At 36.1% G+C, this 17,262-nt stretch overlaps 1 protein-coding gene across 3 annotated transcripts in view; it reads left to right on the forward strand.

The window, feature by feature from the left end:
- Positions 1 to 537: 537 nt before the first annotated feature.
- The window catches only part of rau (RA domain-containing protein rau), a 40,245-nt gene continuing 23,520 nt past the window's right edge, over positions 538 to 17,262 (forward strand). For all 3 annotated transcript variants that reach the window (XM_090172230.1, XM_090172231.1, XM_090172232.1), the window contains exon 1: positions 538 to 1,061. In XM_090172230.1, the coding sequence (XP_090028356.1) occupies positions 816 to 1,061 (246 nt within the window). In that variant the 5' untranslated portion in view covers positions 538 to 815. The remainder of the gene's footprint in view (positions 1,062 to 17,262) is intronic.

The following is a 17,262-nucleotide window of genomic DNA, read 5'->3' on the forward strand; positions in this document are numbered from 1 at the left end:
TATGCATAATGCATATTCACTCAAAAGTGTGTTCTAACTTCATTTTAATTTACAGACTCCCCGCCATCATTAAATGGAATACCGAACACTCTTTTCCCGACGTTCGTAATTTACCGAAACGACACGAACAACTTTCAAATCTCCAAAGTTTTGACATAAAAAGTGTTTTAAATACGTAGCGATAAATAAAATTGGTGCATTTTGTAGCGTAGCCTACAGCGGCTTAAAAGGGGTAGCGGCCATCGTATGTTTGCGATAAATCTTGGCAAACCCCCGGAAGGTAACCGAACCGAGCCGCGTCCGCGCACCAACTTTCTTTATCAACAAAACTCCGAGAAAGTGTAATAAGAAGAAACAAGAAAACTTCTGGGCGCCGAGAAGAGAAGCTTCCTGACAGGGGTTTACGAGGGGGGGGGGTCATCCAACAGGGGGGAGGGAGACTTTTGGTCGAGTTTTCCCGGGATACTCTATGGTGGGGGAAGGGAATATCGGCATGAGGTCCGCGTCCGAGCGTCGATTCTCGAGCAAACATGAAGTGTAGCGCGCGAGAGGGAAACAGAGAGCCAAGCATCCGACCCGAAAGACGCAGTTGAGCCGCGATCTTTGAAGAGCGCGGTTGCCGAACACGCTGGTTCCGTCCATTATGTAATTAACTCTCGGGATTCGATAGCTCTCTTCTTTATAGCCGAGTATCAATTAGGTTTTTTTTTCATCTTCGAGTGCGGAAAAGAGTTTGCGTCTTCGAAGGAAGTTAGTCGGACATTTCGCGCGAGGAAATTGTTTCTGGGAGCGATCCTTTTCGAACTTTCGCGACAATGTTAAAGCACGTGTCATCCTCGCAGTTGTCACCTTTCAAAGGAGGCGGAAGTGGAAAATTACTCGGAGGAAGCGGTGGAAGTATTTCGGGCACTTTAAGTAGTCGTCAAGACTCTGTTAGTTTGGCCAGTTTCGGAAGTAGCGGTGGACAAGAAGCTTTAAGTAGTAGGTCGTCTAGTACCAGTAGCATCCACGAAATGCACCACATATTGCATAACCACGCGAGTCATCCGGGTCCACACAAGGTGAGATATTATTACCATTCGGTTTACCATCTTAGTATTTAGTTAAATTTAAATGCAATCGCGCCTTTTAAATATTGAAAGTTATTGGTAGTATAGGGACTATTCATTAAGGTTATTTACGGCAACTTGCGCGTATCCAAACAAATTAAATATTTAAAAACTACGGTATTAATTTTGTACAATATTAATATTTCATAAAATAAATACAGTCGTTTTTCACATTTGTTTTGTGCAAGATTAATATTTAATATAGCCTAAAATAAATAGCGTAGTTTTAAAACACTACTAGTTCTGCACCATATTAAAATTTAATAAAATAAATACCGTGCTTTTTATCTGTATTTATTTTGCACCATATTAATGTTTAATAAATTAAATACCATGGTTTTTATCTGTATTTAATTTGCACCATATTAATATTTAATAAAATAAATACCATGGTTTTTTATCTGTATTTATTTTGCACCATATTAATATTTAATACAGTATACAATAAATATCATAGCTTCTAAAATTACTTGTTTTGCACAATACTAATATTTACCAAATGAATACCATAACTTCATATCTGTATTTATTTTGCACAATATTAATATTTAATCAAATAAATACCACAATTTTTTATCTGTATTTTATTTCTTTTGCACCATATTAATATTTAATCAAATAAATACCATACATTTTTATCTGTATTTATTATTTTGCACCATATTAATATTTAATCAAATAAATACCATACATTTTTATCTGTATTTATTAATTTTGCACCATAGTAATATTTAACATACATTTTTATCGGTATTTATTCATTTTGCACCATATTAATATTTAATACAGCGCAAATTAAATATCATGGCTTCTAAAGCTAATTGTTTACACAATATTAATATTTAATAAAATAAACACCAAGGTATTTTTATTTATTTTGCTTAATATTACGCCAAAATTGTCAAAATTTATATTTATCAATGAAAAACCGTGATTTAGTTTTTGGTAAAAATAAAAACCATCGCTTCTAACGCTATTAATTTTTAATGTTTAAATAATATGGTTTTTAAGCTCTTCATTGGTTATTGAGTCACCGTATGAACTATAAAATAGTTTGTTTGGCCGACACTTTTAGCGTTGAAATCATCCAAATGACTTTCGCAAATGTGTTTCATCTATAATTTGGACGATTTCCAAAATACATCATATATATATATGGTGTATTATATATATGTGATGTATATATATCTGTGTGTATATATACGGCCCCAAATCGTTATTTCTATGAACGTTTCTCAACTTTACGGCCATTTATTTCGATTTATTCTTAAAGGCAGAAACGTTTATGAAAGGGTCAACTTGACAATTTTCTTTTCCACCTACGTGAAACCAAGTTTCGTTTAATTTTAAAAGTACCACTTTTATAATTGGGCTTTAAAAAACATGGTAAAAAAACTGAAATGAAATGAAAGAGATGTTTGACTTCAGCTTCCCCGGCTTATTTGGCTAAATTTCGGACTCCCTTTTTAGACCTCTTTTTATGAGGGGTAAAATCTTCCCACGATGATTTTGATTAATTTCGAAAGTACGTGGGATCAACGTAGGTGTTTCTTCTCCACCAGATCCGTCAACTTTCGTTGGCTTGAACTACTTTAGTCCGCCTAAGGAACTAGGTATACGTAAAATGCTGCCAATGAGAGTGACGGAAGAACAGCATAATTAAAGGCAAGCGCACTCACCAATAATTTAGCAATTTGCATATTTCCTAAATATCTTACAAAGAAATCTTTAATTCTTACGTTGGTATTTCTTAAATCTTAAAAAATGACTAGGCCTTCAAATGTTTCTATTACTACAACTTAAAAGATTGAACGGAGTGGGTGAATATTAGATAGGAGCCTAAGATATTTTTGTTACTAGAATTGTAAAAATATCAGATTAAACTTTTATTTATTTTTTATGACTTAGTTCAATAATAAAATTTATTTAATTGGATGAAAAAGGGCATTGAAAATAAATATAACGAGACGTGCAAAAACGGTTTAAATTCCTAAAAATATTTAAAATCAAAACACTATAATATATCTGAAGATGCAGTACTAGCTTCTACGAAATATTAAGAAATTACGTTTCTTTATAAATTTGTTAGTACATGCTTTTTTCCTGGATATAACAAATTATGTTAATGCTCAGTAATTAAAATAAAGAATTAAAATCTTAATTATATTTTTGAAATTTTTCATAAAATTTTATTTGAAATAATATTTAATTATTACCCGTTCATATTCTGTAACGAACTAGTTTTGGTAATATATGATTTAAATTAATAAATTTTTACAATATTTTTTTTATTTTTAACGTGAATTAATTACAAATCTATTAGATAAGTTTTAATATTTAATATAAGAGACGAAATAATTAGAGATAATGTTTTAACTAAATATATAACAAGATAATTTAATTTAAACTTCATATTGAATTTTAAAAATATTTTAAATTTTTAAAGTGTATGAATTATAACTGGACGAAATAAATTTTAAATTAATTGGAGCTTCATATTTAATTTAATTATTTTATTTTAATTAATTTGACCCAAAATAAAAATCAGTTTTGATAAAAAAGATAGCCAAATATTACTAAGAGCGGTGTGCGAAAAGGATGCAAATTTCCGAACCGATATCGCGTCGGAAGAAAAAAAAGGAGCAGAAAAACCCGGCAGACGCGATTTGAGATAAACAGGATTAGATTTGGATAGCCGGCATCTACTACTTAGAAAAAAGTCTCGAGGCGTTCGATAAAGGATCGAACGGGCCCAGCGGCGTTACAACCCCAAATGGATCCCGACAAATTCCGGTTGTTTAAAATTCACCGGAGAAAACTCTACTCTCCAGATATTTTAAGGTCGATTTTTTTTGGAACGGACAAATGAGGTGGATTTAATTCGAGAAATTCCCGGCATCGTCGCGCGGAAGGAATAAGAAACGATATTTCTGCGGATTGGGAACAAAACCCAGATTCTTAAAACGAAAATGATGAAACCAGTCGGAAATTCCCCCCTTTCAAGGTAATTTCACCGCGGTTCTCAGAAAATGTCTCCATTTTCAATCGATACAACGTTTCGCAAAATTCCGTAATCTTTTCCGTATTTATCCCCAATTCTAGGTCACATAATTGAACGAAAATTTATCTTAGTAAGTAAAATACTAAGAAACAACCGAAATTGATGTTTAAAAAGGAAAAATTAAGAAAAACTAATATTAAAATAGCAATTTAAGAACATCTTTGATTTAATAATTACATCTACGTAAATATAAAAAGTTATGATTTTTATTTGATTAATTAATGAGGAATTAAATCATAACTCGAGGTTAGATTTGATAGAATCCACCTTTTCAGCGCCTTAAGATTTAATTTAAAACATTATATCTAATTACATTTTGAATTTAAAATTGTCAGAACTATTTTAAGCTCTAAAGGAAAGTGAACTCTATCCGTGGAAATTAATATTACAAATGTGAATTGATAAATAAAAATGTTCTACTTGAACTAAAACTGCGTATAGCAATGACTATAGTGATCTTCCCTTCTATTAGGTGTAAAAATATAGATAATAATCCCGTATAAATAACGGGTTAGGAAAACGCGTACTACCTTTATTATTCGCGCAAGCTAATTATATTTTGCCTACGCGGTATTTCGCTACGCGCTTCCCGGCTAATACCTTTATGTTGACATACCAAACGAAAACAAGAAAATGAACTAGTTCTTTTCAATTTAAATTACAGAAAAGAAATTGAAAATTCGCTCCGATTGGTATAAAAATCAAATCATAAATATTTAAGTAGCTAAAACGTTGCGAAGGGGGTCTATTCCGAATACGTAAGCTCTAACGATATGCCCTCCTGGCGTCAGTTCGAATACTTTTCACATGATAATTCCACCCCCCTCGGAAGGGAGTAGGGGGTCCAGCGGGAACGACACTCTGGAATGCGCGGTCCCGCCGAGCTGCTAAATATCCCCTTTCTACGCGCGCTCCTCTCTTTCTCACTGTCTGCGTTGGCCAGATCCAGTTGGTTGGGAACTATCAAATCTTAAAGGTTGGCTATAGCCACTTTCGCACGACATTGAGGGGTTTTTATTCCCCGCTTATTCTATTTAATAGTTTCTGAGCCTTCGCGTGACTGTTTGTTCGCGTGTTAACTTATCTCATTGCCGCGGCTTCCACGAACAATTCCTCGTATAATTAGACTCTACCGCGCAATGGCACGACCAACGACATTTTAACAAATAGGTCTAGCCAATAATACGCTATTTTTAGCGTTCGTTTTTAGATTCTTGATCCGATTTCTTTTAATGGAAGTACGTTATCCCGTTAAATAGTTTCACCGTGTCCCCTAATGGATAATCACAAATAAATATGCGGAGAAAAAGACATTATAATAAGCGCTACTAAGTGATCGTATTCTTTTCGGGTTATCTTTAATACGAAAAAAAATCTTTTAAGTAAAAAATTTAATACGGAAGGTTTGTATTAGATATTTGACCTTTCAAAGATAAAACAAAATTGTCTGTCGCAATATTTGAAATAGTTTCCAAGTAAAATCGCCACCTTCTACAAACTTCCTCGAAAGTAGCACCGGTTTAAATTAGAATGAGGTAAATGTAAACGAATAAAGCAAACCCAGCGCATTCATTCCGAAGCTTCAAGGAGTGCCTTTCGAATAGTTTCCCTTTGAAATTCTATGTAAATTTTGTTTTCTAGTAACTGTTTCGAGAGACTCCCGGAATTCCGTATAAAATATAAAAGAACAAGTTCAGAAGTTTCAACAGGATACGAACATTTTTGTTTCGTTAAAACTGACCAAAACAATTTTAATATTATCTTTCATAAATAGGCTCTGTTCTAGCGGAATTACTTGAACTTCCAATATCCGGAAAATCACACTGTTGTTAATTATACTACCAAATATAATTTAAAGGCCTAAGTTTTCTTCGCCTGTCTGTTTTCTTCCCGCCGCGCAAATATCGTGGTGGTAGGCCAGCCGCAGAACACGTTGGCCTACCACCAGGATATTTGCGCGGCGGGAAGTAAACTTAGAGGCAGACAGGCGGAAGAAAACCTAGGCCTTTATTTTTTTAATTTTAAATTTAACCGTAGCTGTTTTAATTTTAAATTTCGCGAAAGTCGTAGTTCATCGCGAAATGGCCGTCTTCCATTAGTCATTTAGGAGTTTTTAAATTGGGGAAATTCCCCGTGCGGTGTTTATTTAAAACGCGTTCTCATCCGCGAAATGAAAAGGTATCGGTATACAGCGTCATTGTTCGCGATTACGTAAGAATTTTAATGACCAAGAATGAGTATTCACTTTTAAAAATTCTTAATTGTCGCTTCTTGGAAAAAGGAATGCCATAGCGAATTCAGTCGCCGAAAAACGATATTCTCCGCATTGTTCTTTTCTTAGAGATCCGGTACACGAAGGGAAATATTATATTATAAGCAAAAACCTCATCGAATCGCCAAAATAAAATCGAACTTCGGTATAATTGAACACCGGTCGACTATCGCGCGAGGAGATCGACTATACAGTCTCGAGGTCACCGCGTATTGGAAAGTTATTTAATCGTAATTCCGAATACGAACCAGGAAGGAGACTCGCTCTAACTTCGCCTCCGCGATAATTCCCCCGATCATTCCTCGGAACGGTGATTAGCGCGACATTCGATTGGAACAATAATACTTTATACTGACTAATGACCTGACACGGCGCTATATCGGCGAAACTAAAGCGACTATCTACGAACAACCAACCGGTAAAAAGAGCGGACCATAATGACATCAAATAACAGAGCGACAGGACGGGAGTATTAAAAACACAGCTGGTCGGGGTCACCACACTCCACCATTATTTAAAAAAACCAGCAGCTGCGAAGAATACCGCGTTGGATCTTTAAAACCTGACCTCGAGTCGCGGCTATTTTCTTAGATATTTCACTCCTCCACGTGCCTCTCCAAAATCAGCGCGAAAAAATTTGTTTCTTTCGAGTCTTTAATTTTGCTTTCGAAACACTCGCCTTACAGCCTTGGGATTTCATTGACTGGTGTGGCTAAGACTCGGCGTTCTCTCGCAACCCTCTAATATACTTTAATAAGGAGACTGACTCACCTATAACTGGATTTACGAAGTTATTTCTTCCTGGAAAAGAAAATTCGATTTGTCCTTTAAGGAGTCGAGTCTTTTTTGCCCCGATGTCAAACGGTTGTCGTAACCGACCCTGACGTAAAGTCATTCGGTAAACCATTTCTAATCCAACCCAATTGAGGAATTTCATGCCACTAGCAATTTCGGTAATTAAGGCTAAATAGTTTTGGTCACAAATTCGACAGAAAATGGGTGCCTTTTTCGCGAAAACGAAACGAATGTTTAACGAGTGTTTGTCGCAATAATTTTTTATATAATTATCATCTAATGTAGGAATTTCCAGAAGTTAAATCTCAATAGCTAGAATAACGCAAAAATAATGTTGGCCATCTTCAGGCTAAATCGTGAACTAGGAAAGTGTCTGTCTTGTGTGGGTGTCGCGAATTATCCTTCCACGCGACTTAAAACAGCTTTTTCTACGCCTATAATAGCTAATTTCTGTGACGAACCGCTTTACTACCGGGAAGCTTGAATAAAATGTAATAAATTTAAGCATTAATTACTATAATTAAATTACATACCGACGCGTACAAAATTTTGATATATTTCAAAAATTGTAAAAATTTATAATTACACACTTAGTTTTTTACATATCCATTTTCGTGTTTCTCTGGCTGTAGTTTTTTTTTTCTAAAATAATTGTCGCCTTAAAATATAATTAGCCCCGTAATTAAATCGAATGTATCCCCTACTCGTTTGTATATTTACAGCTGTGACTACGCGTACTCTTTCAATTGAAAGAAAAATCGACATAAGTCACGAAGCCTGGTCGTCGACTAATGAATCATTACCTTCTATTTTTTCCTATTTCTTCAATTCCATTAATGAAAATAAGGTCAGAAGGTTTTTACATTTGCATTTTCTTTGTTACCACTGGCGATGGCAAATGAGCGCATCCGAGAGCGTCTCGGAATTATAATAGAATCCGCTGCAGAAATCTTCCTTCTGGTTACGCGTTAATGGCTGTTTTTTACACGAACAAATCGAAGGGACGCCAAGGCTTAGCTCATCCGTTACTTCTTTTCCCGTCTCGTTCAACAATCGCCCAGAGGCCAAGAAAGTACACACCTCCAATTTAAAGGGACTAATTATATACATCTCGCGTATTAAAAAAAAACTGCCAAAGCGGTACTGTTCATTTGAAGGAAGCATCGGCTTTTTTGATGTAACCTTTCCACCGAAATTGTAGCAGCCTCGAATACATCAAATTCAATTGTTGAAATTTCAAAGGCCGCCAGTGAATTGGAAATCGCGATATCCTATTATTAACCCAAACGTTAAATACGTAAAGCTTCAACGGAAAACGACGCGTTGTATCTAAATTCAATCTTATCTATAGCTCCGTAGTAAACCAACCGTCCTGGATTGTCCAATTACGTTTGCTTTGCTGAGCAGGTAACACGACACTTTATTATTGAAGCCTTGGTTGAACGTGCCATTGAGTAATTGTTTACTATGGCCGTTGTCTTATAGTTTGAAAACATATACGCGAAATAAGCCAATCTGATCAGAAAATGGTGGATCAAGTTAGATGTCAGATCCAATCTGTACTTCATTTGGTCCATTTACAATGTACGAAATTCAACTTTATTCCGATTTCCGGGTGACCACAGAATATTTTAAAATTCTTAAAAGGAATTATAGGAAATTTATCAGTGAAATATAGAAAGAAAATTGGGGAGAGAAAAGGAAAATATAGGAAGAAAATTGGGAGAAAAAAGGAAAAATAGGAGAACATTAATTATACTATAAAAGAAAACGGTTGTCAAAATTGTTTAAAGGGGGTATAACATTCAAAATAAAGTTGATAACCGATAGAAATAGTGAAAAACTATCGCCGAACAGTGTTGGAACTAAGCATCTTTTAAAACTAGGACGTTTTAAAGACTTCAAATGGGAAAATATCAACTATTTTAATTTCTTCAGACTTATGAGTATATTATAAAGGGTATTATAGGAAATTTAATGAAATTATAGGAAAAAATAGGAAATATAGGCACTGTAGTCACCCTGCGATTTGATAAAAAGTATTTAATCCCAAAGGAAAAGAATTCAAACTGGATACGCGTTGATTCCAGTTGGATCCTAACTTGGACATTTGATCGATTTGCCTAAGGGTTACCGCGTGATTCGGCACATAATACCTGCAATATGACCAATATTTCTGACGTCTTATTGCGCCGACCCAAATATAGCCTGAAACTCGTACCCATTCTCCGAATTAACGAAGACGATTTTCGTCTGAATAAATAAAAAGAAACTGAAAAGGGGGTTTCCGGAACAACTTGTATTCCACGAAACTGGAGCCGCTATTGCGATCTTCCGTAAATGGAAACCTCAACGGATTCTCGTGGATCAATTAAAAAAATTATCGCGGTGAAAACGACCCAGATATTTAAGATACCCACGATTATAGTAATTTCTTATCGGAATACCTCTGGGCGTTTGAATGGTTCCATTTCCGATTAAAAGTGTGTTACCGCGATGACAAAATTCAAAATATATAGTCCCGCGGGGGCATTTGATTCACGCTCCGGCCAACCCCATTATATTCTTCTGAAAAGCGGATTTCGCGGCGGTACGAGTGGCCCGTTGTTCAAATATATTTGTTTCGACTTTTATATTTACGGAAGTTCTTATTCGGCACCCGAGAGTTTTCATTAAATTCGGCTTCGCGGCGCATTGTTCGCGGCGAACAATAATTCGCTATTAAATATCGTCAAATCTAGACTAATGTGGTCACGAACGAATGGCGCAAAATTATCGGAGTGAGAAATGGCTCGGTTCAAGGGCAACGAGACTTTGTTTTCTTTTTTATCATTCGACTATTGTTAGTCGCGAATTTCGACATTTCGTGGTATGCAAATAATAACTATACCGGTTTTGAGCAAACGCCGGTTGACGCGGGTTTATTTTTTCCGAGTCTGACAAAGCCGTTCAATATTTGTCGAAAAAAAACTATTTGGTGGTTCCTTATACGCAGCTTCGTGTGACAACAGAGGTCACGGCTGGGTTTTCATTAACTAATAATACTTGGCTAGGCTAATATAACAATGCGCCACTTTAGGCTCAAGTCATCGAGCGACTTTTAATGCCATAAATTCAGTTGACCGGGTGGTTATACTCGGTTATACTGCGTAGAGAGTAATGGCACGCGAGCCAACAGCACCCTACACTTACTATTACCGTTAAACTAAAAGGAGAAACTGAATAACAAGAGGAAAAACCCCTTTAATTATCTCGCGAATTTTAGATAATAACAACCTATAAGTTCGCCAAATAAACAAGTCTGTCAGGTACTCAATTAAAGGCTCGCTATTTAAATAATTATAATAATGACAATTTAGGTTTATTCTATAAAATGGCGTCAAAAAACTGTAACGGTATAAAACTCCCTGATAAGTGAATAATTTTACGCATTGTCATATGCGGAACTCTTGTATTGCTTAAAATAGAGAACTAAATATGATTTTTATATAGTTAAAATAGAGAAGGTTTCTTTGGATCAAAATTACAAAACAAAATTAGATATTATCCACCAAAATGACGCCCCCCCCCCCCCCCCCTAGGACAGGATTTTATTTTACCTTTACTTTATAATAGTATTGTTAATCCGCAAATCAAAAAAAATATAAAATTGAACCATAAATTACTTTTTAAGGGTTTTCAATGTTTTTAACTTTTCATCGATATAAAATGTCTAATATCAGTAAACACACTACAAAACATTAATAGTGTTACATTGTTAATCAGTTTAAACTAGTCTAGAGTTTAAGTTTTACTTTTATATTCGATAACAATAGGCGAAAATGCCGCTTTATTTAAATTTGTTAATAATATATTAGACTAATCATGGATAATTTTTTACTTTTTTTCGGAAAAATACGGAAAATTTTCCGGAAAAAAAGGTCTCGGTCATTTTCCGACTTACAACACTATAAAATTTATAAAATAAACTGCTGCTTCATAGAACACTTTATCTCGGAAGCTTCCTAGGAACTAAAGCGCTCCTTACTTAATAATTTTAATACTGCCTAGAGAGTTCTTGAGATAAAACGTTTTAGTTGTAAATGAATTATTATTTTTAGTTCCACGAAGTACCAGTTTATTTTATAAATTAAATTTAGAAACTGGTATATAGCATCCTGAAGAGATTTCAACTTAAGCTTATTTAGACTTTTTGAACTTATTTTGACCTAGAGTTTGATCGACACATTTCAAAAACACCCTCTATATCTTTGTAAAAATATAAACATTTGAAATTTTTTAGGGATGTTAATTTTCCGGAAAAATAAAATGCGGAAAATTTTCCAGAAAAGTTTCCGGAAAGTTTTCCGAATTGCGGAAACTTTTCCGCAAATCGGAAAAATAAAAATTTGAAATATAAATTATCTTTTAAGGGTTTTTAATGTTTTTAACTTTTTATCGATATAAAATGTCTAATATCAGTAAACATACTACAAAACATTAATAGCGTTACATTGTTAATCGGTTTAAACTAGTCTAGAGGTTTAGTTTTACTTTCAGATTCGAAAAAATGAGGAGAAAATACCGCTTTATTTCAATTTGCAAACAATATATTAGACTAATCATGGAATGAAAACTTTTTTTTATTTTTTTCGGAAAAATACGGAAAATTTTCCGGAAAAGAGGCCTCGGTCATTTTCCGGAAAATTATCCGAGCCGGAAATTATCCGCGGAAAATTTTCCGACTTACAACACTAAAATTTTTATTTCCACTATTTTACATATTGACGCGTATCGCGCGAAACAACGACTTTTCCAAAACAAGCCAAACTGTTGATACAGCTTTACAGAGCGATATAGTTAACAAATCACAGATATTAGGCGGCATATCGCGTCACGGGGCAAATGACGCGTAAATCATATAGCGACGCCAAGGGCCAAAGGGAAGCGTCATAATGAAGATGGGAGTCCGACTATCTTTCCAAAAATAACGTTATACATTTTCAGGGGCTAAAAAATCACCGGAGATAGGGTGTTCTGGTTTCCGCTAAAGTCTTTCTTGCGTAGCTCCTTTCTCGTAAATAAGACAAACGGGGTCCCAGAGACTGTCCTCCACTGACGTACGTACTCGTCCCGGCAGTTCAGCCTGAAAAGCGCCGCTTCTATACACCTCCGTGACGAATTTATATTCTAATATCTTCCAGCAATTCTATACGCGTTTATGTGGGCAACAAAGGCTTCGCAAAATCATAGGAATACCCCGCGGTGTTGGGTCACAATTGAGATTTACGTTTCGCGTGGGACTTCGTCGTGAAAACTCCGGTATATACCGCGGGTATTTACGGATTCGTCGTAAAACGCCCTAAAAAACGCGATGTGGGATTCGACTATTCATCGGAATAGAGGATATGACGTCACCCTCGTTTTATTTCGGAGCATCCGCGAAGCTCGCCTTTCTTCGACAAACAAAAGCGTTATTAATACTTTTTCTTTCATAAACAGACTATTTGGGGAAAAGCGCTTTTATTCGCGTATCCCGGAAACTATAAATTGAATATCTATTTCCTAATAAAAACATTTAATACATTTCCTAGAGCATACTCGTTTTTATTTCAGTTAATTAGACTCGTCTTCCAAAATTTAATAACGGGGAAAACTGTTAAATATTACGAATGCAAAACCGCCCAAAAATATATCGCGAAATCCCGTTAAGTTAAGCGTGACTTTCGCGGTGTTTGGAAGAGTGTTTTAATGGGAATTTAGAATACGTATTCAGTTTACTCTCTCTTTGTCTCTCTTTCTGGCTTTCAAAATGTCGTTTTTCAACACTCGTTTCCTCCAGCGTTCGATTAGTTCCACATCTTCGATTTTTCCCGATGGGAATCAAACTTCTCGGTGTACTTTCTCATTTGAGCTCGCGTTCAAATCAGGAAGCGTAAATGACGCAATTACGAGATGAGAAAGTTTTTGGGAAAGCGCTCAAGTTCAAACCGCAAAAATATCCTCGTAGTTTTCACCCCTATCTTTTTTTAACATCCGTTTTACCTTAAGTCGTACGATTTATAAATATTTTCTAAGCAATTTAATTTAAGGGATTAAAAACTAAATCGAAAAATTGTCTGCTAATACGAGCTAAGACTTGTCTTTAACTTAACTAGTACCAATCACTCTTAGCTTCTCTTAAACCTAGGAAGATGGAAATACGTGGTATTATATTCCTAGCTTAAACCTAGTGACCAAAATGCGAAATTCGTTGATCCACCATTAATGAAGTGTGTACACCCTTAAAACATGTGTTCGGAACTGAATTAACCATTAATCAAAATAAGTACGTGAGAAGAGCGTTATATAAAGATACGTATAAATAAATAGTTTATATTTTTAATTAGATGTAAATGCTTAGGTGCCAATCCTGCCAATATTCTTAGCAGTGGTTTCAAAGATCAGAAAGAGAGAGATGATTTTATTTTTGGTTGAATCCCTCCCGCATTATCTATTTGAAGCTTAGTTCGTTCTCAAAGTGTTTACGAAATATGTTAATTGAAACGAAGTGCAGGCGCGGTACTTAACGCGGGGAGTAAGCCAAGTAGCCCAGTGGGGCAAAAGCTTTTAAAAAGTGGGTTCTTCTCGTCTACGGTACATCCTGAGAGCTCGCTCCGTTTGACTTGAAAGCAAACACCCCCGACGGACTGCGAGTTAATGAGTAAAGCCCCTTTTTAAAATAAGTCGCGGTATTATTTATGGAGGACCTTGGTAACCCCTGGAGAGTCACGTAACCGTGATTAATTTATTCCGGGCTGTTTATACGATGGGAAGTTTCATTGAGAGCTCCGAAGCCAAGATGTAAGAAAACAGAGCGTATCTTTTCTTCGTTCTGCCAGTAAGGTGACGCGTTTTACACTTTTAGAGCGTCATCAAAAAACGCTCGCAAAATGGGGCACCCGCTGTGACATTTCGACGCTAGAAAGACATTCAGTTCGCTCGGTCATTTTCCTCGAATCTTTGGATATGTTTCTTATAAATTTGATAAAATTAGCGAAAAAGTAGATTAGTCCATTAGGAAAATACATAATAAAGCTAAACCCTAAACAAATTTGAAGAAATTTAAAAACTTACTAATAGCTCGTACCGATAGGTCTTCGAGCAAACAAAAAGACGCGAAACTCGGACCAAATATTTCTTCGAGTGAAAATCTAAATTAAATTAAATAAAATAGCCAGAAATTCCAACGGTAGACCGGTTTCGTCCTATTTGGGACTCGTCAGTACCGTGCGGGAAATCTGGCTCGCGACTATTGGTGGATCTTAAAATTCATTTTGCGCGTTAAAATACGCCGCCATGTTAAGGTATAAATGCAAGTAAATAAGCCTGCTATACCTCATGATGTATAGGTAGTGTCACGCGCAAATACGTAATTTTGAAATCGGTCAATAACACCGAATAGAGACACTAAGCCTAAATATTAAACATTTCAAAACGAGTTGCGTAGCAACGGAAAGCCGAATAGGGGGAGAGTGGTGGAGATTAGTATATACGCTCGAAGACCTATTTGGTCCGAGTTTCGCGTCTTTTTGTTTGCTCGAAGACCTATCGGTACGAGCTATTGGTAAGTTTTTAAATTTCTTCAAATTTGTTTAGGGTTTGGCTTTATTATCCCTTTTCATAATGGACTAAGCTACTTATTCGCTAATTTTATCATCCTTTACAATGCAGTCCATAGGTGGTTCCTTTCATATAAATTTGGCTTACTTAATATCGAAGAATTTACACGCGATAGTTCAGTGCTCAGATAAAAACTTTCGGTGCGCTGGATTGATCGAGAATTTAATTAGGCCTGGATACGCGCTTATTTACGAAAGACATTTTAATAACAACTTGCAAAATATTGTAAATGTTTTCAGTTTGATTTTCCCTCTAGTCAACAGCTGCGAAGCTCTTAGTCAATATCAATTGTCATTACGGCCTTAAGCGTTTTACGCTACCTGTTAAGCGCGCTGTCAAGTGGCTCAGTCACTGGCGATGTCATTCTCCCAGTGCCCACCCCAGGTATTTCCGCGCACCTGGCGGATGCAAGGTGACTTTGTAAGGGGAAAAAGCCTTACACGTACCAGGTTTGTTTAGCGAAAAAAACTTTCGATAGCACTAGCAACCTTCTTTTGAGATAATGAACATTTTACTTTCCTCAAAAATCTACTGTTAAAATGAAAGCCTTGTTTTTATAACGGAATCGAAAAGACTTGAGTTATTCGAGCGACACCTGTTGGCTGGGGATGTTCGTTTAATCTGAGTACTTCGTTATTCGGCGAGGGTGGGAAAAAGGGTTAGACAACTCTCGAGAAGAGTTTTAGATGTTTTTCGAGTCAAACGCGCCGAATCGGAACGTCAAAGTCTTTTCGTATAATACGCCAAAGGAAAAAAAATCTACAAACGCGAATTTCTCATAGAAAAAAAAAACCAAAAACTAATAGCTTTATTCCCACTGAAACTATAAACGTAAAAATGTGAATATTTTGATCGCGCAATTTCGGGAGCCAGCAAATTACTATAATAGAAGCGGAGACTTTTTTGGTAAAATGCTTTCTTTTCGGAGGGAAAAGTATTAAAAGGAAACATTATATCGCTTCTTGTAAGAATCCGGGTCCCCAGGGAGTCAGTTGGCTCGGAAGAACGATATGAGCCGCATTTGGGGCTCCTCCCACGCGAGAGACGCCAACCTCAAAGAGTGCCAACAACGGCGTGTTGTCCGAGTCAACAGCCCGTGTCTTCCAAATGAACCTCAGCCCTTTCAGATAAACGGACCACCTTGAAAGACTTCACCGTGAAATACAGGAAAAGAGGTGACCTTAATGACTTCATCGCTGGTAAATATGAAATCCCCGGGGATGAGTCGCTGGATATTTTGACACTTAATAGCTTTACCACGAATTAGAATCTGATTTAATCATTAGTAATTAAATTCAATCGTGATTTATAATTCGTAATCAAAATGATTACATCATGGTTAAAATAATCAAAATGATTGATTTTTAATAAATTAATCTTAATTATGAGGACCCTAAAGCGTATTGATCTATACCCCTCGGTTTCTACCAATGAGGTAGAATAAATAGCGATCCAAATCCGCCTTCCAGGACCTACCGTTTCGCGAGACAGTATTTGCTGAGTTGGAGAGTTAGGCCTAGTAAATGAACTTAATCAAATCGTGTTGGCGCCATCTATCGTGTTATTGGAAAACTAAACCTTAACATATTTTGCGAAATTGTCTGCTTGTAGAAACAGATGGCGCCAACACGATTGGATAAAGTTAAAACTTAAGCCTAATTCTCCTACTCAAATAAAACGTGTCCCGCGAATCCCAGATTTGTTTGGAACTCTATTTATTCTACCTCATTGGTTTCTACTTACAAATGTTGTAAGCTGCGTTACGATAATTTGAAAAATGGTCAAATGATTTCCGGCAAAAGGCCGCCACTTCAGCGGCTTAGGAATAATTACAACCTAATTGAGGAAAATAATCGGTTATTTGACTCGGAAAGGCACGCAAATTGGCATCCTCTTTTTCACATTCGAGTATACGTATTTCATTTAAAAAAAAATGTAAATTTAATTGCACACTCGTGGTAACGGAAGCCATATTCTCGCGCAATTCAGACATTCGCCCTTGAAAACGTAGGCATTTACGGCGCTCGTTCGGTTCTTAAAAATCAGATTATCACGAACTATCGGCTCATTTGAATGACATTGTAACAAACGTGGCCGTCCAATAGCGCCGCCATGGGACGCCGTTTCATTAAATGCGTCTGGATAAAGGATACCCTTGTGAGAAATAAAACCCGTTGACGCGTATACGCGATTTTAGCTGCGCTATAGTTAATACAGATCGGTTCTGTTCGACGAGAGAGTCGAGCAATGATGTTCGAACGGAGCAATAGCGTTTCGAGATATATAACGATCGTAATAACGAGCGAGAGCGAATGCGGAATAAATTAACCATTATAATAAAATTCCGAATTGATCACGCTGATTTTACAAATATTGTAATGAAG

Source organism: Leiobunum rupestre, chromosome 4, assembly GCF_980474605.1.
Source record: "Leiobunum rupestre chromosome 4, qqLeiRupe1.1.hap1, whole genome shotgun sequence".
Taxonomy (NCBI): Eukaryota; Metazoa; Arthropoda; class Arachnida; order Opiliones; family Sclerosomatidae; genus Leiobunum; species Leiobunum rupestre.